The 23,855-nt window shown below is 45.5% G+C and overlaps 1 protein-coding gene across 7 annotated transcripts in view; it reads left to right on the forward strand.

The window, feature by feature from the left end:
- Positions 1-376: 376 nt before the first annotated feature.
- NAP1L4 (nucleosome assembly protein 1 like 4) overlaps positions 377-23,855 on the forward strand; it is a 49,639-nt gene continuing 26,160 nt past the window's right edge. Inside the window, exons 1-5 of one of the 7 annotated variants that reach the window (XM_057726050.1) lie at positions 406-484; positions 1,286-1,453; positions 19,609-19,639; positions 20,078-20,136; positions 22,427-22,526. In XM_057726050.1, coding sequence (XP_057582033.1) covers positions 19,626-19,639; positions 20,078-20,136; positions 22,427-22,526 — 173 coding nt within the window. In that variant the 5' untranslated portion in view covers positions 406-484; positions 1,286-1,453; positions 19,609-19,625. Of the gene's footprint in view, positions 509-1,268; positions 1,454-19,608; positions 19,640-20,077; positions 20,137-22,426; positions 22,527-23,855 lie in introns of all 7 variants that reach the window. The other 6 variants (XM_057726052.1, XM_057726051.1, XM_057726055.1 and 3 more) reach the window with 6 other exon arrangements.

Consider the following 23,855-nt stretch of genomic DNA (forward strand, 5'->3'; position numbering starts at 1 on the left):
GGCCCCGAGACAACGCCCAGGTCCACGCGGGGTGCGCCAGGGGGACGGGGGGTGGAGAATGAGCTGCGCAGGCCCGAGCGGGTGCGGGGCGCTAAGGGGCCGCGCCGCAGCAGAAGAGCGACGCGGACAGCAGCCTGCGGCCTCCACGTGGCCTCCGCGCGCCGCCACCCCGGAAACAGGCGGCCGGGATGCGGGGCGGCGCGCTGACAACACACACCCTCCTTTGCACGCGGCCCCGCGGCTCTCGGCCCGCCGCCCCGCACGGCGCCACCAAAGGCGGCCTCCGATTGGCCGTCCCTGGCGGCGCCCCAGAGCGTCGTCGACCTGCGCCGCGTCTGTCCAATCGCAGCCCTCTTTGCTCCTGGAGGGCGGGGCAGGGAGACTCAGCCAATGGGAGGTGGCGTTGTTGGCGGCCACGGCGGCGCTGTCCCGGAGAGAGCGAAGCGCAGACGGCCGTTGCCGCCACTGCCGCAGGAGGCGTGAGGTGCGGACGGGAGGGCTCGTTCGGGTAACGGCGGCAGGGGCGGCTGGCGGGGCGGGGGGCGCGGAGGAGGCCCGGGGCCGCCATCTAGGGGGGCCGCGGCGGCAGGGGCGGGGCCGGGCCTGGGGAGCGGGCGGGGAGCGCGCGGGACCGGGGGGCCGGGCGGGGCGGTGGTGGCGGGTGTCCTGGCCCGGCCCGCGCGCGGCGGCCTGAAGGTCAGGAGCGCTTTGTTCCCGCGCCGCGTCCCCGGGCGGGTGGAGGCCGCGGACCGGGGCGCGGGGCCGGCCAGAGCTCTTTTGTGTCCCGGGCCGGAGCCCGCCTCGCGCTGAGGGGGCCGCGGGCCCGGCCTTGCGCGGCCCTAAGTGCTGCCGGGGACGGACGCGCCGGGCTGGGTGGCCGCCGAGCCTGCGCCCCGGTCCTGCCATGCGTCCTTCTGCGGCCGGGACGGTGCCCGGCTCGCCTCAGCCGGAGGCCGTGGCAGCGGCCGCCTCGGGGTGTGGGCACCTGGTCGCTGGGCCATCCCCCGCCCCCATCCTCCGAGTCTCTGCTTTCCCGGCGCGTTCCGCTCGCGGTCAGACTGGCCGCCGTCAGTCTAAGCCGAGTCCTGCGGGGAGCCTTCGGGCCGCGAGGAGGGCTGCGTCGGTTCCCTGGCGGGGATGCTCGGGCGCTCCCCTGCCCGCGGGGTTTCGGTGCACGTGCTCCCTGCGTGTTGCCTCCGTGTCGCCGTGAAGTACAAAAGTAGGCTTATGAAAATTCCCGAGAGCGAATTGTCTTTTTGTTTTTTAAGTCACTGCTTTCCTGCAGTAGTGACTGTGCCTCTGCGTGATTTAAGAGCTGTCCTGCACGCCGGGAACTCCGGTCACCTCTCTGCCTGCGCTGGCTCATCGCAGGATGGTCTGACCCCTTAGGAGAGGAGCGCTGTTGTTTCCCCGTTTAACCCCCTCTGGAAACTTGAGGTCCTGGAAGGTTTAAGTAAGTAACGCGGCGTGTGCAAGGTGACAGGACTCGGATTAAAATGCAGGCAGTTTTCAGTTTGCCCAGCTCTACTGTTTCTGTAGAAGAGATGAACAGTTTTAATAAGAAATTGTGTTTTTTTGTTTTGTTTTTGTTTTTTTTAAATTGCACTGAGCCTCACTGAAGTCCAGTTTTTGAGGATCGTTGATGCTGGTTGATGATGTCCAGCTCAGAATCCTATGATTCCACAGAATGCAAAATGCTTCCCGTTGTAGAACCTTGAAATGATCTCAGACAGTGGTTAACACTAGCTAGCGGGATAAATAACATGTACGTGTAAAATGACTTTCCGGGAAAGAAGGGTGCTGATAGAGTAGGGGTATATTTAAAAGGTTAAATGAGTGACTAAAGTAGAGGGAGATGAGTTAAAACTTAGCGTTGTCTATTAGTGGTTAACTTGTTAAGGTAGAGTTGACAGGAACAAGAAACCGCAGAAAATGAATTTTCTCAATTTATTAGCTGCTTTTTTTTTTTTTAAATGATTGTTTTGAGACAAGGAAATTCTTTTCCGTCATATTTTGAAGGTAAAGTACTTTATTTGTTCTGAGATTTGGAAGGGTTGATTGAAGATAAGACTTTTGGTCAATAAAAATACTGTTACATAACTTAATTTCTTAACGAATTATAGTGACAGAGGGGATTCCTTTTATAGTATAGATAAAATAAGTATAGGAATTGTGATCTTTTCAAGTTTACTTAGGAACACTTTTACCAGAAGTTTGAGGCCTCTTCTCATAGTATGATGAGAATAATTATTTTCAAAATAATTATAATTGAATAATTTCTACACTGTAGTGCGTCTTAAACACCTGCTGTTACACACACACTTGGAGTCTTTTTTTCTTTTTTCCTGGTTGACCTGTGTTACTAATTCAGGATATCTGCGATTATTTGTGCCTGTGTATTGTAAAGTAACATCTAAATACTTTTGTGACTTTTGCATTATTTTTGAAAATATTGTACAGAATAGAGATTGGAGAAATTGATTGAATTATTTGCAATAGCTGATTTTATCACTGTTGGTTTGATGACCTCAGTAAACTGAATTCTGGAAAGGATACATGTTTCAGGATTGTTGTCCTTTAAAAGTGCATAGACATTGTAGTTTTGTGAGTTGACCATTTAGATTATCAGACCCTTCTGTAGTATTTTGAGTCGATAGATTTAAACCTGTATGAGATAGTTCATAATTTTGCAGAAATTGAGAGCTTAGAGTTGGGATGTGTTCATCAGTGCGGTATAGTCTGAATTCATACTTGAATCTAGTTAAAATATTTCTTTTAACCTGTCAGGATTTTTACCAGCCTCTTGGTGTTGAGAGCATGTTAAGTCCCTGTATCTGCAGTTCTCTGACCAACTAGAGATGAGACTGAAATCTTTTCCTTTTTCTTTTGAGCATCAGGAGGAGGTGGCCTCAAGCGTAAATGCATACATGGGGTAATAGAGCTCAGAATTACTTATTTTCAAAGTTGCTTTTCTTCCTTTTTGTTCATTGTCCACAGTTTTAAAATGGTTTAAAACTGTTTTGATGAGCTCATGTTGTACTTTTCAAAAGTTTTATTATGGGAGAGAAGGGATGGGGGGGGGGTGTTGTTTTGTTTTGTTTTTGATGAATAGTATCTGTGGGCCAGAGGGTGGTTTAAATCCCCAAAGCCCTAAGGGCCATCAGCTTAATGAAACAGGAAAGAACTGTTACTGCTCGGAACCAGTGCTCCCAGAGATGGCATGTTTGAATAATAAGCATCATTGAGGAGCTTGTTAGAAGATTGGTCTGGGACTGCTCTCTAAGGAGTGCTTACTTTTTTGTTTTTTAAAGGGAAAGGTGTTTAGGCATCCAAAGTAAAAGACTGATATTACTTAGTTTGACTCTTCTACCGCTGGGATGACTTCAGAAGTAGAAGGTAGCTGGTGCGAAATTACTGCAGAGAATTGCTCTCCCCCACCCTTAGCTTCATTTGCACAATTTCTCCTAGTTCAGTGAGTACTTGCTCTCCTGCACTGCATTTGTGAGATTTTTCCTTGAGCACTGCCCTTGTTAATAGGTAGTGAAGAATTTTGTGTGTGACTGTTATGGAATTTTCAAATTTCAATTTTCAAGTAGTTTATGATGACATAGGTTTGTTTTTGTTTGACAGCCACTGGTTTTCTACCCTGCCCTCTTCAGAGAAAGCAGGGCTGCTTTACATTGTTTGCCATGGAATTTTAAATTTCATGAGTACTTAGTAACAGGAGAGACAGCGTATTTCTGTAGTAAGAAAAACTACAAAAGATCACTCATGAACTTTACCTTTTGATCTTGGCCACTCGCTGCGTAGCCTTAAATTTCCTCTTAAAAGTATACTCTGTCAGCTGGTTATTAAAGGTGCTTCCATTCTGGATCTGTGGGACTGTTTTCTTTTTCTTTCTTTCTTTTTTAATGTCTACTGTGCATTTTATTATTATCCCAAAAAGCCTGTTGAAAAACAAGATTTCTGTGTAATAGTTGTGGTGTGGTAGAAAGATCAACTTTACAATTTAAATATGTGCGAAGCTTATAAGGATGCAGTTGTGAGTATTGTAATTTAAAACATTACTTGTTTACCCCGTTATGGGAAAGTAGCTTTCAGTGCTTTACATCTATTTGTTCATTCACAAATGTCTTCTCTCTACTAGGCACAGTTCTAGGTACTGGGGTATTTTATTGCACTGAGCAAAACACACACAAGACCTTGCCCTCAAGTATTTCCACAGTGGAGACAGACAAACAAGGTAGATAGTGGTAGGTGCTTTTGAAAACAGGAGTAGAGAGAAGGAATAGGGACTTGGGTGATAGCAGTTTTAAATAGGGTAGAGGAGGGGAAGGCCTTACTGACAAGGTGACAAGACCTTGGATTAAGAAAACTTTCAAATGTTTGACTCATTCAGTCATATACTAATGAATTGCGGCGGGGGGGGGGGGGGGGTGGCGGAGGGGGGATTGGAGCTATAGCAATGAAGGACCAGTGTGCCTTGAATAAAAATAGACTGTTTTGGTTAAGGAAAGGAAACTTTTTTCTTTCTTCCTAAAAACTGAGGGCTTGATCTCCAGCAAGCTTCTAAAGAGATAGTCCACATTGTCTCGTGGCCATTAGGTCTTCTAAGCAGACATGACTTCCTGTGTGTCTTCAGAACCTGCTTAGGAGCGGCTAAGATGTGCGTGGGGTAACACACAGGCTGACTGTCACTCAGCAGCAGCAAGCGAATGAATTAGATTGCTTGGCCACTGTGTCCTGCCTAGTCCTGTGTTGGGCCCAGGGATTACTGCGTTGAGCAAGTAGCTAGATCTCTGCCTTCCTGAAACTTCTTCTTCAGTGGGAGGGCAGACGTGGATCATTCATCCATTCTTTTTTTTTAAAAACATAATAAAAAGTTTCAAACATACACGGAAGGGCTGACTCTCCCATACATACCTAACACTCAGCAGCAGTAAACTATTTGCCAATCTTAGTGCATCTGTAAACATGTAATATATGTGGTCTTATAAGTAAATTTTTTGATCATGGCAAAAGAAAAAGTGCGTGTATATTAGATTATCAATCATTACACATGATTGAAATCAGTTTGAACATAATTTTAAGACTACTTGTTTGAGTTTAGGATCTGGATGCTTTTTTTTTTAACTGCTAAGAGAATACAAGTATATTGAAGGTATGTTAATTTACAAGGCCATTTTCCATTAGTTCAGCTATTTACATAAGTTATCTGGTGGTTTACTTTAGATATGTTTTCACTTACCTGCTGGCACATTGAATGCAGCACAGTTAACTCCCAGTGCTCAGGAAAGCAGTGATGGAGGCTGGGTAAAGAATCTGATCGAGGCTTTGGATAGGGGCCGGGTTTTGCGGGTAGGGACGTTGGGATGTCCTATGGGGAGATCCTGGTTCCATCTTAGGATAGATGAATGGCTTGTCTGTCCCTTCTGATGTGGTCCAAGCCAAAATATGGTCTGGTACTCCTGAGAATTTGGACCTGTACCTTAGGAGTGGTCACACTCTACATTAGGTTGATAGGGTGGGATTGCCCACCCTCAGACTTTTATGTGAACCAAGTGATTATGCTATAGGGTTCATTTCACTGCTACCCTAATTTAATAAGAATTATAGACTATGTGGAAACTCTGAAGTCTTAGAGAAACACGTTGATTACACTTAAGTTAATTTTAATCATTTAGTATCTCATGGGAAGACATCGAGGACCTTTGACTTAAGACAGGTAATAAATGTACAAAAATTTTTGATTATGTGAAGGGCGACCATGTTCCCCAGTTTATACCTTTTTTGTCTCTCAAGAGTGGCCCAATTTGAAGTTATAGAATTACTGTCTAACTATAGGCTAAATGTTTTCAGTTAAAAATTAAGAATTTAAAGTTATATTGATTAACTTGCTACAAAAATAAAAAATTTTTTCCCTGTGAAAATTTTTTTGTTTGGGGTAAAAATAAATTAATCCATAAATAGGATTGTGAGGTATCTTATGTAAATATATAAGCAAAACATTTGGTTGTGTAATCATGGAAATTTGCATGTCAATCCAGATTTAGAATTATAGGCTCAAAGTTTTTGACCCTGGAAGGGAAACTGAACTGAAACTGAACTGCTGTATTCCTTTGAAGTTTTAGAATATTCTTTTGCCTGATATTCCTCTTATATTTCAACTTGATTGCTTTTTAGAAGTAAGGGACCCTTTTGATGTGGCTCGGGACTGTGGTTTCATAAAATTAATATTAAACTCAGCATGCCAGCACTTAAAACAAGTGGATGGTTATATTTTTCAAACCTGCAAATTTAGTAATTCCTCATCACTTTCTATTTTAAGAAAGTTTTGTTTAGTAGTGATTGCTAAACAAAAGTAAATAAAATGTGGTGTGAAACTCCACTGACTGGACTCCGGCTTGTTTGTGATATGTTGTGTTTTCTGAGATAAGACTCGCAATGTTTAAAGTAGCTCGATTTGTTGGTTTCTTATCAAGCAGTAGATAGGGTGATCTGTAAGCATATTGCAGTTATAAAAGTGGGGAGAGACCTGGAGTAGATCGTGCGCTGGGCGCTTCCTGTGTTTAATTCTGCCTCACAGCAGCCTCTCAGTAGGTCCTTTCTCATTGATGGATGAAACTGAGGTTATACAGCTAGGAAATGATAGAGATGGGGTTCAAACCTGGATCAAAGCCATATTGTTTATTGTGTGCGCGCTTTGTTTTAAATGTTGAGTTTGAGGTTTGTGTTGTTGTTTTGACCTCAAAGTATTTTCTGTTACTTAAACTCATTATTTTGTTTGTTTTTCTTTCCTTGATTTAGCCCCTTTTGCGGGCAGAGAGAATGTTTTGTTGGGTTTAACTTAATTGCCTTGTTACCGTGTCACCCAGGATAGGATCATTGTATGGGATTTTTTCATTTGAAGTGCTGTCGTTCTGTAGGAGGTGGACCTCTTTGGCCTCTATCCTGCAATAGGGTGTTTATTCGCTCACCAGGTAGTTCTTGTGTCAGACGCTGTTTCTGCCCTGAGACAGCTACGTAGTGAACGGGGTAGAAGGAGTGTTTCTAGATGGCAGGTTTCTCGGGAACACTGCTGGACAGCGGGACCCTGACCGAGCTGTTGACTGTCGACTGTTCAACAGCAGCAACAGGCGTCTTGAACTGAGCAGGTGCCAGTGGCAGCAGGAACTGAAGTGGTTGGTGGTGGTGGGTAACAGTCAAGAGGGTCTGGATTTGAAATGTGAAAGGGTTTTAATCTAAAATGGAACCAAAGGATATGAACGGGAAACTCCCGTGCATGCGCTGCCAGGAAAATAAGAGTTAAAGACTGTGACACTGATTTCCTAAAGTAGTCCGACATACAGAAGACTGAGACTTATCCTCTAACAGTGAGCATCTGCCAAGAGTCTCTCCATCTTCAAGTCCGTGACCTTGCTGCATGGCTCCTAACTGGATTTTCCCCGTTTGCAGTCTTTGTCTGTAAAAGCAAACTGCTGTAAACCTTCAGACTCGCCTGTCGTTCACTGCAGTTTATGTGTTCGAAATTGCAGTTCCTTTGCTATTCCCAAATAAACTCGATTTCTAGTAACTTGAGTTTGCCTTAGTTTACCTCCTTTCTGTTAGGTTGTCGTTACATGGTGTCAGAAGTGGGATCCAAAAGAGACACCCAGCAAGGAACGATGACCCCCCGAGTCGAGAAAGGTGACGGTACTTGAGCCGTTTGTGCTTGTCACTTTCACAAGTTGCCGTAACTTGGTTTGGTGCGTCTCCTCTGGGATCTCCAGCTCCCTCCTTTTGGTTGAGCTCTCCGGCTTTTTTGGGGATCTGGAGAGGGACAGATTGTCCTGTTCTGAATCCAACAACAGGATACCAGTCATCCAAATGTTCTAAAGGTGGCCTCCTTCAGGAACTCTGATGTGTTTCATTACAATCTTTCCTCGTGCACATTTTTGACTAAATGGACCAGTCTTATTAAGGATAACTTAGAATTCTAATGGCCATTATAAGGAACCTTTGATGTCCCCAAACTTGCTTTTCTATGAACCAAGTTAGAAGACCATGCCTACCAAATTAAACCATCCACTTAGGGTAGTTATTTTAATTATTGTCTGGAGGCTTCTAAGTGAGTTCAGGATGATAAAATTGCCTCCTCACCAAATACCGTTTCCAAATTGAAGCAAATAAACAGCTAAAGATAGATTTTTAAAATGTCGTTGGCCTCTTTCTTGGTGTGAGCTGAGGTCCCTCCTACCCTTACTGCACCATTTCCTCTGTATCTGTCTCTTTGCTGCCTCCTTACCCCTCCCTTCTGTCTGAACTTCCTTTCTTTTCCTGAAACCTCACCAACCAAGCCCATTAAAACCTTCCCTTTCAAAATTTAGACCTTCTGAGGATCCTGCTAAACCACAGCAGATTTCCTGTACCCCATGGGCAAAGGTCAAGCTCAGGGGTAGGGACTTCCCCGGTGGTCCAGTGGTTAATACTTCACCTTCCAATGCAGGGGATGTGGGTTCAGTCTCTGGTTGGGGAGCTAAGATCCCACATGCCTCGTGGCCAAAAAACAAAAAGACATTAAGACAGAAGTAATATCATAACAAATTCAATAACGATTTTAAAAATGGTCTACATCAAAAATATCTTTAAAAAAATCTGCATCAAAAAAACTTAAAAAAGAAAGCTTAGGGCTATAAGGGCTTTCCCAAGGTAACTTAGAATCCTCATAGTTTTGGTGAGGAGTTCAGTACTGTAACCATGGTTTACCAGCTTGGTCCCTCCAACCTCTATCAGTCAGTCCACATGCTAGTCTGAAATAAGTCAAGCCCAGCACTGGACTAAAACAATGGGTTGAGAAAACCCTGAACAATCTCTAAGGCTTAAATGAAACCAACCACCAGCGCTTTTATGTGACCAAGCTTGCAGTACAGCCAGAAGCCTGCATGAAGCCATCCTTAGAGCCTTTCCCAAGTCCATGGACTGGAATAAGATTCAGACATACACCCAAAAGCCTGCTGTATCTGTCCATAACTATTACAGCAGGCTCCACATTGTTTTCAAGGAAAATTTCAGGCTTCCCACTGATGCTGAATCCCCCCGGGTGGCTTTTAATTCCACGTTTGTAAATGACCTAACCAGGGACTTACCCTGTTAGTCAGAAGGACCTGTATAGAATGGGAGACGGTGTCTGCCCTGATCTTGTCAGTCTGGCCAGTCAGTTGGCTCGCACCCCAGATGACACCAGAAGAAAACTCCAACAGACAGAGACTCAAAGCACATCTGGCCGTTGGAGAAAGGATGGCTGTACATTGAAATCCAAACAGTTGCAACCCTCTGGGAACAACAGCCAAACCCACCCTGGTGATGTGACTCAGAGGACACACAGGACTGTTCCTGTCCTGCCATTAACTAGGTTGGGGGAGACTCCTCTGCAGATTGGGGCAAGCTCCTTACAGTGTTGAGTGGCACAGGAGCTGCTCTGCTGGCGCCCAGCCTGACTGCAGCACACAGCTCCTTCCTCACAGCAGTGCACACGTTCCGATGGTGGGGACCTCAGACTGCAGTGTGCCCCCGTTTCCCACCCCGTACCTTTTTGTGTGGGGCCTTTGCAAAACAAACACCCATTTCTCCTCAGCAGCTTGGCTCCCATACATTTATTAGGATGAGATTTCCTGGAGAGATAGCATGGTGCCACTTTTTTCCCTCAAAAGAGGGAAGTATTCCCTCAGCTCATATCAACACTTAGGAAAATTAAACCCCTCTCCGCCTTTATTACATTGCAAACCTAAGAAGACCAAACTTTGGACTTGTCCCCTCTGTTAACCCCTGCCCCCCACTCTTTGGGCAAAATCCTCAACAGATGCAGGCAGAATTCATAGTGCCTCTCCTTTTATGATCCACCATACCCTGTAAATTAAGAATCTTCCAGGACATAAGTTCTCTCCTAGAAGACTGTAAGGCCCAGGACTCGTTGCGCCTTGTGCTGGTCCTTGGGAGACCTCTGTTTTACTTGTGAAAAACCGGACTGCCAAGGAGGTAGATTTGTCCAGGACCTTTGGCAGTGAACAACACTGAAAGCCCTTGCTGCCCAGCCCCTCTCATCCCCACATGCTGTTGCTGTTAATGGCTCCTGGAAGCAGCTTCTTCACTGTGGTTAACTTGCCCAGTGTGTTCTTTAGTATTTCTGTTGATAAGTTGTCAGTATCTTTTTGCCTTTACCTGGGAAGGACAACAGTATACCTGGGCAGGTGTGCGCCGGGGCTTTACTGAGGTTCCTCTCCTCACAGGTTTTAAAGGCTGACTTCCATGACGTAGAATTCTCTGGAGGCACCACCCTACTGCAATGTGTGGATGATTTGTTTCTTCGCTCGCTCTCCCAAAATTTCCACAAAAAGACCTTGTTCACCTGTTAAAATCGTAGCCATCAGGGGATATAAAGTCTTGAAGGAAAAACTGCGATTTGTCCAAACTCATGTTTGGACCCAGGACATTTAATCTCAGAACAGAGACGATCCATGAGGGTGAGTCAGAAGTTATCCGCACACTGGTTGTATTAAAACTTCTGGTAAAACTACAGCCAGAGTGCGAATAATTTTTGACTCACCCTTGTAGGGCCCAGTAGGCTTCAAGGCATCTTAAACTCTCCAAACCCCCATACCAAATGTCAGTTATGGGGTTTTCTTAGGCTAGCTGGTTATTGTTGCAATTGGATTCCAAATTTCTCTCTCTTTTTTTTTTGGCCATCCCACATGCCATGTAGGATCTTAGTTCCCCAACTAGGGAGCAAACCCATGCCCCCTGCAGTGGAAGCCAGAGTCTTAACCACTGACACCCAGGAAGTCCCCCTACATGCCCTTCTAAAGAACAGCAGACCTGACCTTGTTGTTTGGGATGACCGTGTTAGTTTAGCCTTTGGAGGGAAGTTTAATACATCTACCGGCCCTTGGACACCCAAGTTATCAGCTGTCCTTTTTCCTTATTGTATCTGACAAGGAAGGGAATGCCCTCGGGATAGTTATCCAAAAACGCAGGGCTGTGACTGACCCCTGGGCTACTACAGCCCACAGTTAGATCCCTGGCCTGAGGATCGTAGAGCTGTGCCTGCTGCTGCCCTCTCAGCAAAGGCCACCATCTTTGCACCTCACACCGCTGAGGCGCTCTTGAGTCCACACGACACTCAGCGCTTTTCAGCAAGCTATTTCACCCCCTGTGAAATCTTACTGATGTGTCCACATCGCTCTCGTTCACTGTAAGTCTCAACCATGCACCCTATCTTCCCTCCTCCACTGATAAAATTCCCCAGAACTTTCATGGTGTCATGATGACACCTCATGACCACTTAAAAGAAACCTCCTTGATGAATCCTGATCTTACGTGGTTTACTAATGGCTCTTACCTAAAAAACGGAAATGGTAAATTCTGTGCTGGGTATATGAGGTTATTGAGGCTATAGCCTTACCTTTGGCTGCTTCCGGTCAACAAGCTGAATTATACAGGCATACTTTATTTTGTTGTGCTTCACAGATATTGTGTTTTTTTATAAGTTGAAGGTTTGTGACAGCCCTGTGTCAGCGTCGGTCAGTGCCATTTTTCCGACAGCATTTGCTTACTTCACGTGTCTGACGTTTTGGTAATTCTCGCAGTATTATTACATTTGTCACGGTGATCTGTGAACATTGATCTCTGATGTTACTGCAGTTTGCTGAATGAAGACACATGATGGTTACAATTTTTTAGCAATAAAGTATTTTTTAATTAAGGTATGTATATTTTAAGATTTAATGCTATCACACACTCAACAAACTACCACATAATGTAAACATTTAAGTGCATTGGGAAACCAGAAATTTCAGATGACTTGCTTTACTGTGTTCGCTTTACCGCAGTGGTCTGGAATGAAACCTGCAGTATTTCAGAAGTGTGCCTGCATACCCTCGCTCAAGCATGTGTTTTAGTCGAAGGCAAGACAGCAGACCTCTTTGCTGACAGCTGTTGTGCCTTGTGGAGTGGTGCAGTACAGTGTTTCCTCACTCCCAGGGGAGATAAAATGAAGAATGGCCCTTATGTCCAGAGTCTGTCGGATATCATCTTGCTGCCAGCAGCTCTAGCTGTCAGGAAAGGGCCTCGGCATTGCACGTCTGATTGCATTGGAACCTGAAGGAAACACCTCGCTGATAGCTCTGCAAAAAAACACTTCCTTTATGATACTCATAGACCAAACCTACGTTGTGGTCCAGTAGGCTCTTCCCCCAGCAAGGGCCTAAGGGAACTAAGCAGGGGAGGTAATGGCTGGCCTCTGAAAGAGAAAAGCACAACAGGAAATCGGAAAGTCCGGCTGTTGGACCCATGAAGAAAGGGGGCTCTGGTTTGAACCTGTTAATAAGCTGGTTCTGCCAGAAAACATAAAGCTTCCCTTATTGACCCCTGCACGTGAAGTAATCCATCGGTCCCCTGGGAGAACGGTACCCTTTATACATCAGTGCTGGTAGAGAAATGTCAGCAGAACACAAAAAGCACCCTCTTTCTTGGTCTCCCTGTCCTAAATTAATCCCAGGGGAGCCTGTTTGACCACCTCAGGACACTGTCATTTATCCAGCCCTGCTTAAGGTCTGGCAAGTAGATTTCATACAGTTGCCCCAACTCATGGCTATAAAGATATTCTAGTAACGGTTTTCATGTTGGACTCAAGCATTTGCATGTAGAGAGGTGACTCCCTCTTCCATAGCTAAAGTCTTTTTAGAAAAGATCAAGATCATTTCCACTTGAGGACACCCCCCCCCCCCCCCCCAAAACTCCACAGTGCCCAGGGGGCCTACTTCACTGGACAGTTTCCATCAGGCTTTTCCTCCTCAGTCTTGAGGACAGGTGCATGCGAATGGAAGTTTTAAAGATCTGCTTGGTTGAATTAGTTGAAACCCTCCAAATACATGGCCAAACGGACTGCCCTGATTCTTCTAAATCTTAGATCTACATTTGGGTTTCATAAATTCTCACCCTTTGAAAGAGTCATGGATGGCCAATGCATTTAGCCTCTGCTTCCTTTGACCCAATTAATAGGAGGGCACGTGCTTCACATTTGTAGGGGTCTAAAGTCCATTGAAGTCCATTGAGAGTAGTCACGCTGTAGTAGAGCGCTCTTTCCACAGCATGCTCCTGGAAGACGAAGATGCCAGTCCACAGCTTGGACATTTCAACTACCAGAGGAGGCCTGTCCATAAAGACTTCCTCCCACCTCATTGGAAGGACCCCTGCCAGGTGTTACTGACTAATCCCTGTGCCATGAGATTCCGAGGGTTAGACTCCTGGATGCACATGTCCCATCTTCAAAAGGCCCCCAAACCTGAGTAGACCTGCAGCCCAACTCAAGACTGAAAGCTAAGAATTTCTAAGGAGTGAGGCAGACAGCTTTCCAGAGATCAGAGGTATCCAGTGCAGGCCTGTGTAGCCTCCTGCTTCAGCCCTTTCTCTATCACTCAGCCAAGCTGTGCTGCTGAAAGGTGTCGCTGTCCTTTCTTTGGCCCCCTTGCCGCCCTCTAGTTTGGCTATAATGCACCCCTTTGCTGCCACCTTACAAGAGCTCTCATTCCATCAACCTTACTGGTTGCTGGTGATGATGAACCTGAACCGGAAGCCTGGCCATTCTCCTTAGAGGGATGGTGAAGCCTGGCTGGCGGAGATGCCGGGTTTTCCTTTGGCACCTTTGCAGCCATGAATAAATTGACACCTGACGCTATAGCATTCCATTGAGTGCTGCATCCGTAAAGGAATCCCACTCACTTAAGTGCAGACTCTTACCCAGAAGCTTTCTAGTGTTCCAGAAGCGCTGATGGGACTGGTAAATATCTAGGCTATCTCCTGCACCCTTGTAAAACTTGTATGTGACTCAGATGGTCATGGGTTCACTCCGCACTGGAACCTAGGAGAGTGACGTCTCCCATGTGTATCTCTTTGGTGGGCTGATGAAAATTTTAATTATATGGGGAGTGGGAAGCTGATGTGCTTCCTTCAGTGGTGCCTCATCGGGAACTGATCAGAAATCTGTTGAGTGGAAGGAACTTAATTTGCCCTGCCTGCTCCCCGGAAAATCCCCGGCCTCCATCAGAACCTCACCCACAACAGTCACTCACCTGTTACTCCAAATATACTGAAATTTAAGATAGTCCTCTAACCATTCTCACTGTGCTAAACAGAACCACTAATCATGTGTATAAATGGTTGTTTTTGATCATGAGATCTCTTTTATTCCAGGAAAAGAATACACCCTATCTTTTTTCTTTTAAGGTTTATTATGTATTTATTTATTTATTTTTGGCTGCATTGGGTCTTTGTTGCTGCACACGGGCTTTCTCTAGTTGTGGCGAGCGGCGGCTACTCTTCATTGCAGTGCATGGACTTCTCATTGTAGTGGCGACTCTTGTTCCCGAGCACGGGCTCTAGGCACATAGCCTTCAGTAGTTGCAGCGCGTGGGCTCAGTAGTTGTGGCTCACAGGCTCAGTAGTTGTGGCACACGGGCTTAGTTGCTCCGCAGCATGTGGGATCTTCCCAGACCAGTGCTTAAACCTATGTCCCCTCCCTTGGCAAGAGGATTCTTAACTACTGCACCACCAGGGAAGTCCCTACACCCTATCCTTAGAAAACGCTGGTTATTTCTTTCTATGTGGAAGAAATGCACACTCCACACTCACGCTAAATGGGAAGGACCCTTGAAGTCATTGCCTTCACTCCTGATGCTGAAGTCGTGAAGACCCTGCCTTCCATCACCCTTGGGCCCAATCTGGGCTCTTTCTTCTACCAGCCTGAGAGAGCACATTGTAGCCAGGATGGATGCAATTTGGTGTGGATGCCTACGGATCCCCCCATAGTAGATAAAAAGGATTTGCCAGAACTTTTTCCCTTGGGTTGAAGTAGCAGAACTTAAAAAGGCAATTCAGAATCTCTTCAGATTCATGGCTACTACCTTTAATGCTTGTGTAAGAGCTTTTGAATATCAACAAACCCAAATAGACTGCCTAGCATAAGTTGACTTACAAAACTGCAGAGCTTAAACCTCCACAGTGCATAGCAAGGGGGAACCTGTGCCCTGCTGTTTTTATGTTAACAAATCAGGGAAAGTAACACAAGAACTAAAAATAATGAAAGATAATATCAAACTGTTAACTGAAATAGGCTGTCCCCTGGGACCTGGACATTTTTGACCTATTGAATATAGGCAGCTGGGGCTTCCTAGGTGGCGCAGTGGTTAAGAATCCGCCTGCCAGTGCAGGGGACACAAGTTCGATCCCTGCTCCAGGAAGATCCCACATGCCACGGAGCAACTAAGCCCATGTGCCAGAAAAACAAACAAACAATAAATATAGGCAGCTGGGCAAACAGGTTGAGAAGTTTATTCCAAGCAGTAGCTATAACTGGACCTCTGGCCAGGGGTGTAATCCACATAGGTAACTTTCTGCTGTTTTGTATCAGCAGGCAAGTGGCTTTCTCCCAGATGCATGTACAAAGTGAAGTTCTGTTTTACTTATGTAACTACAAAATAAACGCTTATCCTGAAGCTCAGCTGACTATGGAAACTGAACTGACCATGTTAGAGGGACATAACTGAGGTTCCCCCTTTCTCAGTTGGTTTTGTTGTTCAAATGAGGCCAGGTATCTGCTTGCCCTTGTCCTCTTCTGTGGGATGAGACGTCTGAGGATGGTCCTCCTCAGCCCCGAGGGAGACACAGTCCCCTGTGGCTAGTGGTACCTCTGGCTAAGCGAGATACCCACACAGTGAGACTGACCAGCAGTGCTTTTTGTGGCCAGCAGCTTAATCAGAAGTGGGGGATGTGGAAGGATTTCAATCTGAATAGAACTGAAGGATGTGAAATGGAGAATCTCATGCACAAGCACCCTCAGAAAACAGATGGTGGGACTGATTTCCCATGAATGCTTGATTTACAAAAGATCAGAATTTATCCTGCAGCCAGTGAGCATCTGCCAAGAATCTCCCCCATCGTGGAGCCACTTGTTGCATGGTCCCTACTCAGATTTTCCCTTTTTGCACGCTTTGTCCATAGAAGCAACCCAGCCCAAGCCTTCAGCAAACTCACCTGTAGGTCACTTCAGTATGTGCGCCCTGAAGTGCAGTTTCTCTGCTGTTCCCAGATGAACTCTGTTTCTGGTAACTTGAGCTTGCCTTGGTTTACCTACTTTCTTTTAGGTTGACAGAAACCCCAGTCCACACCTTACCAGCCAGGTGGCCGTGGGTTAGGCACCTCACCCTCCCCATCCTCTGTTCTCTTGCGTGTGCTGGGATGTGCCCTCCCTGGTAGAGTTGCTGTGGGTGTAAAATGTGAGAAAGTGCCTGTCACATAGGTACCTCGCTAGCACAGGAGGTGTTGGAATTAGGCATGTGGCTTGATTGGGTGGTGAAAACAGGACTGTCTGTGAGGCCGGCAGTGACATCTGCTGCAGGAGAGAGCGGTTGGTGTGTGTGGTCTACACAGAAGGCGCGGGCGGATATATTTGTTAGACAGTGGAGACTAATTATGTAGCCAAATTATAGTTGGTTTTAGTGTGTAACCAGTCTGTCAGTAGGTATCAGTATCCATTCCTATTCTTTGACCTAGAAGCCCTACAGTCACAATCCTACTATTGGCATGTAAAGAGTAACCTGGGCTGGGATGCCATGTAAGCTATGTTCATGTAGATGTTAGCAAAGGGAAGTCATAGGGGAAAAACTTCAGTGTTTAACAACCGGTAAAAGGTAAGTGTATTAGCTCTTAAAATGTTGTCATCACATGTTATTTTGAAGACCTGCCTGTCTCGTGTTTTGCATTTATAACATATGAAAAAGCAGACTCTTAGCTTGGGAGTAGCCCGGCTGCAGCCGTATGCATGCAGCAGACTGCAGAGGAGCTGAGCTGGGAAATGTAGGGATTCGTGTTTCTGTGTGCAGTGACTTTGGACTTGGCAGAAGGTGATGGGGACCGTTGGAGGGTTTTTTCTCTCCTGGTTTTCATTTGCTTCCTTAAATCATTTAGCTTTTTTTTTTTTTTTTTTTTTTTTGGAAGAAGCTTTATTGAGATACAATTAACAGGCAATAAACAGCATATATCTAGAGTGCACAATTTGGTATCCCAATCTCCCAATTCATCCCCCCCAACCCTCTCTGCTTTCCCCACTTGGTGTCCATGTGTTTGTTCTCTACACCTGTGTCTCTTCCTGCCTTGCATTTCCTCTTTCATAGTTGTTAGCATTTGCCTTGTGTATTGAGGTGCTCCTATTTTGGGTGCATATATATTTATAATTGTTATCTCCTCTTCTTGGATGGATCCCTTGATCTTTATGTAATGTCCTTTCTTGTCTCTTGTAACATTTTTTATTTTAAAGTCTATTTTATCTGATATGAGTATTGCTACTCCAGCTTTCTTTTGATTTCCATTTGCATGGAATATCTTTTTCCATCCCCTCACTTTCCATCTTTATGTGTCCCTACGTCTGAAGTGGGTCTCTTGTAGACAGCATATATATGGGTCTTGTTTTTGTATCCGTTCAGCCAGTCTGTGTCTTTTGGTTGGTGCATTTAGTCCATTTACATTCAAGGTAATTATCGATATGTATGTTCTTATTACCATTTTCTTAATTGTTTTGTTTATGTTTCTGTAGGTCCTTTTCTTCTCTTATGTTTCCCGCTTAGAGAAGTTCCTTTAGCATTTGTTGTAGGACTGGTTTGGTGGTGCTGAATTCTCTTAGCTATTGCTTGTCTGTAAAGCTTTTGGTTTCTCCGTCGAATCTGAATGAGATCCTTGCTGGGTATTCTTGGTTGTAGGTTCTTCTGTTTCTTTCATCACTTGAAGTATATTGTGCCACTCCCTTCTGGCTTGCAGAGTTTCTGCTGAGAAATCAGCTGTTAGCCTTATGGGAGTTCCCTTGTATGTTATTTGTTGTTTTTCCCTTGTTGCTTTTAATAACATTTCTCTCTTTAATTTTTGTCAATTTGACTACTATATGTCTTGGCATGTTTCTCCTTGGGTTTATCCTGCCTGGGACTCTCTGCGCTTGCTGGACTTGGGTAGCTATTTCCTTTCCCATGTTGGGGAAGTTTTCAACTGTAATCTCTTCCAGTATTTTCTTGGGTCCTTTCTCTCTCTTCTCCTTCTGGGACCCCTATAATGTGAATGTTGGTGCGTTTAACATTGTCCCAGAGGCCTCTTAGTCTGTCTTCAGTTCTTTTTATTCTTTTTTCCTTATTCTTTTCCACATCACTGATTATCACCATTCTGTCTTCCAGGTCACTTATTCACCCTTCTGCCTCAGTTAATCTGCTATTGATTCCTTCTAGAGTATTTTTCATTTCAGTTATTGTGTTGCATATCTCTGTTTGTTCTTTAATTCTTCTAGGTCTTTGGTAAACTTTTTGATCTTTGCATCCAGTCTTTTTTCAAAGTCCTGGATCATCTTCACCATCATTATTCTGAATTTTTTTTCTGTAAGGGTGCCTATCTCCTCTTCATTTAGTTGTTTTTCTGGGGTTTTATCCTGTCCCTTCATCTGGTACAAAGTCCTCTGCTTTTTCATTTTCTCTATCTTTCTGTGGCTGTGGTTTTCAGTTCCACAAGACGAAATACTGCTGATACTGCTTGGTCCTGCTCCATTTAGCTTTTTGAAAAAGATAATGTAACAGTTAATGTATTTTGAGTTTTTGAAATAATTAGAATGTTTTATTTTGAAACAAAATTACCTAAGAGAGATGCAGTTAAAACAGTTGTAGGCCATAAATTCCAATTGGAGCTGTTTTTCCTAACTATGAAGGGTTATTGTTATTCTCTTTGACCCTGAAGGGGTTTGGGCTTTGCTCACATACCTAAGAATGAGACATTGGCCAGTTGTCAGCCTGAAACCAGCCTTTAGAGGGGATCTGAAGTGGATTTACTACATCTAGAACTAAGGAAGCTTGATAACCAAACCTGATTCTTTTTAGCTATGTATTTAGATAGGGTTTTGAAGTTTTACTAATGTCAAGTACTAAAGTAGTAAATGTCTTAGAACCCACCTTTTAATATTTATAGGTAGAGAGTCACCTAATCTGGAGATAATCTTTTTTTATATGTCTCTTGTAAAAGTGGAATTGTGTTGAGTGTATTACATGATGTTTTTACACAGATACTACGTCTTCAGTGTAGAGGTAGTGGGACATACAGAATAAACAAAATTTTAATATCCTGTGAGTGAGTGTTTGAAAGGCAGTGGGAACACCAGTAAATGCTTTGAATTGCTCTAAATTAATTGGCCTAGCATAAATAATGTTTCTGTTTCTAAAACTTACTATACACATAAGGCAAGTTGAAATTGATTGTCTTTATTTTGAAGTCTGGTTATTTTAGTGCCAACAAGAGAAATTTTTTATGAGTAAAATGTGCTTGCACTGAGAGACGTATAAGTGTATAATTTGATGGGTTTTGACAAGTGTATATATCCAAGTAACCAATTCCCCTTTTCATAGTCTTGACATTTCCGTCACCCAGAACATTCCCTCCCGCCCCTCCTTACAAGGTCCCCATCCCCCACAGAAAATCACTGTTAAAAGAGGACATTTGAAAATTTTTTTGTTTGTGAATATTTAGTAATGTTAATTCTTTTTTAATTTGCAGGAGATAAAAACATTCAGATGGCAGATAACAGGTAAGCCAAAACGGACTTTGTTGCAGTTGAAATTGTAGTTAGTGAGCAGGTGCCAAGCCTCATTCTGTACACATTGTGAGACGCGCCAGCTGGTGCCTCTTCTTTCCCTCTGCGTATTTGAGCCCATAAAGAACTTGCTTTAGATGTGGAGAGTGTGTCATATATTGATACTGAAGACCTTTGTATCTTTAGAGACTTTGTGGCTGTCTCACAGAGCCTCCGTGGGCACTGTGTCCTAACAGCTTGGCAAGGTGGCTGTGTCTAATAACAGCGAGGAAAGTTCACAGACAGCACACACGTGCGCCTGCAGTTCTCCTCTGCTCACATCTGAAGCTGCTGTGGAGACACCTCTTAATATGTTAAATAAGAAAAACGCCCTTGTGCTGTTCATCTTTGTAGCTTTTTTTAGAGTAATACCTTTTACGTGTGTTGCTTTAGTTTTTCAGATGGGGTTCCTTCAGATTCCTTGGAAGCTGCTAAAAATGCGAGTAACACAGGTGAGCTCACAGCATGTGGAAGGGAACTTCTGGGAGGGGGTCCTGCTCTCGAACCGCTTAGTAACATAAGACACAACGTTCACATAGATTACTATGCTGCAGAGACTTTAGCAGAGTCACAGTAATCAAAATGGAAATCAGTACTTCATTTAAAAAATTTTTATCATAGGAAATTCAGGCTCTACCGAAGGCAAGCGCACCACTGCCTGCTGCCTCTTGCCGTAGCACTGATTACCAGATGCTTGGGCTCTTTTCATCTGTACCTTTACATCTCTTCCCCTGATTATTCTGAAGCATGTCCGAGATATCATATCACTTTTATATGATCATAAATTCATAGATGCAGTACTTTCCCTCCATTTTCAAGCCTATATATCCATACTTATTTCTCCCTCTGAACTGTTTGAAAGCACGTTGTGGGTATTCTGGCTTTTTTTTTCCTAAAACAGTTTAGTGTAAATTTCCTAAAAACTAGGATGAATTCTTATAAGCACGATGCCATTACCACAACCAAGAAATTTTATGTTGATCCAGTACTATTAGCTAATGTGCAGTCGTGTTCATGTATTCCTGGTTTTCTCAGCAGTTCCTTTACCGCTGCACCCCACACCCAAATCCCTGGCTGGCCAAGGATCACATATTGCGTTTACTTCTGTCCTCTTTATTCTAGAGTTCTCCGCCCCATGATGTGTCCTCGCAGGGACACAGCTGCAGGCTGTGTGCCCAGCTGCCTTGTAGAATATCCACTCTCTGGGTGGGTCTGTCCGGTGGTTTTCTCCTCATTAGATTCAGGGTAAATGTACTGGCAAGATGAGCAGCAGGTGACCTGGTGGAGTAGAAGTGCAGTTAGGCCCCTGAGGGGGTCCCGAGAGTGATGACGGGGTGAAGACGGTGCCTGCCAGTCTCTCTGTGGTCAGGGTCCTTGTAGTAAGGAAGCTTTCGGGCACCCTGTGGGAATCCTGTTCTCCCTGAGACTCTTCCATGGGGATTCGGGCACCCATTGCTGAATTGGTGATGACAGTGGTGGTCAACAAAGGCTGTTTTCCTAATTCTGTCAGTCTAACATGTCTACTAAAGAGACACTTCCCTACTCCCCCACTACCCCATCTTAATGTTACTACAGACTCATGGATTAGCTTTTCATTCACTGTTTATCATTTACCATCATTATTCTTTGTGGTGTGCAAATTGTCCCCTTTGGCCAGTGGGGTCCCTTTAAGCTGACTTCTATGTCCTTTTGCTGTGTCCCTATCCATTTTGAGTTCTCTCTCGCTGTCTGGCACAGGCGATATTCCATTTTCCCTTGAACTTTCCTCGCCCCAGACCTGACATCTGCTTGTATGCAAGGAACCCTGTGTCTTTCAGTGGAGAGAGAGACTTAAAACCAAAATACAGATGCCACCTGTCATTGTTTCTAGGTCTCAGTGGTTGGAACTAGAGGCGTGTGTGTGTTTAGCATTTACATACAGTTATATACACACAGTTATATAGGTTTTATGCACATACACGGAACTTCACTTTAGGGGTTGTGCTCGTAGTTGAGTTAAATCGAGTGCCTGCCTGTTGCATGCAGCCTGCCCGCATTGCTGTCTCACAAAAGGGTGGGGAGAGCTTTAGGCCTGCACTGCCTTTTGAGTCAGGTGAGGGCGCCAGGTTTTGGTTTGCATGCAGTGTCGCTGAGAGGGAGTCGGGTCAGCACAGGTCATGTGCCAGAGCCAGGTGTGTGCCAGTCCCTCGGGAGGCGGCACAGTGTGTGTGCTCTGGCAGGGCTGTGTGGTGAGGTGGCAGGTGGGTTTTGGGAGAAGGTGGGCTTGGGCAGAAGGGCACCGTGGGAGAAGGCGGAGGCAAACAGCCGCAGGACGTCTGGTACCCCCAGGGACCTGGTGGGAGTCGCGCTTTCCTGGGGCACAAGTGGGCGCTGATTTGCTGAGCCACGGGTGCCTTGTCCCCATCCTTGGCTTCCGGGAGATAGACCGCCTCAACTTAGCAAGTGATATTGTCCTCAGTTGGGAGACGGGGGGCTTCAGCCACGAAGGTGAGGAGCAGAACTCCCCAGGTACCCTTGGTAGACTAGTCACCTTCCACTTGGGTGGTTAACATGGAGTATCAGATGCCTTTAAAAATAAGTATTTTTGAAACAAATGTTTTTAAGAAGCTATTTGCTACATTTAGAAATTAAAGTAGGTAAGCAAAGCTAGTAGGTATGTGTTGGTGATTTTCAACTCTGAGCTCTTGTGTGGTGGGTGTACTTTAAATTTTTTGGCCTTTTTTGTTTTTTAATTCTTAATAGAAAAGCTCACAGATCAGGTGATGCAGAATCCTCAAGTTTTGGCAGCTTTACAGGAACGACTTGACAGTGTCTCCCACACTCCTTCAAGCTACATCGAGACGTAAGTGTGCCTTGAATGAGACTTGATGCAACTTTAAGAAACAAAGGAAAAAAACTCTCCTGGTTCCTTAGAACTAGGAATAAGTGGTTTTCCATTCAGCAGACCTTGCCTGCTGAGAGCCAGGTGCTGGGGTTCCAAAGATGAGTGCGGGGGTCAGAGCCTGGCAGAGCAGCGGTCCCCAACCTTTGTGGCACCAGGAACCGGTTTCGTGGAAGACAGTTTTCCCACAGACCGGTGGGGGGGAGTGGTTGAGGCGGTAATGCGAGTGGTGGGGGCGATGGGGGGGGTGGCAGATGAAGCTTCGCCCACTGCTTACCTCCTGCTGTGTGTTGGGGGGGAAGGTGCTGATGGTTGGGGACCCCTGCAGTAGAGGACACACAGGCCTGTGGCAAGGGTAGTGCGGTGTGTCGCATTGTGGGTGAGTGCGCGGGGCCAGCCTGTGGCCATGAGAGCACTCCGCAGGTCACGTGAGCAGGCGGGCAGGGCGCCGATGTACAGGCGGACGGGTGGAATGCTTTCTCTTCGTGCTGGCTCCTGGTTGGCTGAGAGAACCAGCCCTACCTGCTTAGCTCTCCCCCGTGAGCCTGCAGCATTGGAACGTGGCTTATTTGGATGAGGTCTGTGTCCCGGTTGTGTTGCACAGTGAGCCACCCTGAGGACTCCCTCTCTTCCAGCCCCGGGACTGCTCTTCTCAGGGCCTGGCTGTCTTCCTGCGAAGGGAGGAGCTGCTCCTGGCTTCCCTCCTACAGGCAGTGCAGGGCTGGGTCTGAGTGTCCCCACCACACACACACACCGGCTCCCGCACGCAGGGTTGGAAATGTTGCCATGGGGAGCCTACTCTGCCCGTATAGAGGGTTCTGCGGGGGCGGGGGGGGTGACCTAATGGGGAAGGTTCTGGGAAGTGTTTGCAGACCAGATCAGTGGCCTCTGGTGCTGCTGGGTGGGAGGAGGAGAGTTGAGCGTGAGTGATGATTTCTGGTTTTCTGGCTTCAGAAACTGGGTGAATGAGATGATGTGTGCTAAGAGGAGAGGGGGAGGTCACAAGGTTTTGTGGGGTAGAATTAGTTCCACCTTCCCTGCTGTACATGAGTGACATGCCTGTTGTAGGGAGAAGAATGGCGTGTAGTAACTGTTTGGAGGCCAGCCGGCCGGGGAGGATATCTAGGTCCAGTTGGCTTAGAGTCCCTTGTTATTTTTACTCCATTAGGAAGATTTGAAAGTTAGGAAATAATTTTCAGTTGTGTAATTAATGTAGAAAAGTACAGATGTTAATGCGTTTAGTGTTATTAAATTCTTACTCTGCTCTTTCCTTCTTCTCTCCCTAGCAGT

This window comes from Hippopotamus amphibius, chromosome 3 (assembly GCF_030028045.1).
Source record: "Hippopotamus amphibius kiboko isolate mHipAmp2 chromosome 3, mHipAmp2.hap2, whole genome shotgun sequence".
In the NCBI taxonomy this organism is placed as follows: Eukaryota; Metazoa; Chordata; class Mammalia; order Artiodactyla; family Hippopotamidae; genus Hippopotamus; species Hippopotamus amphibius.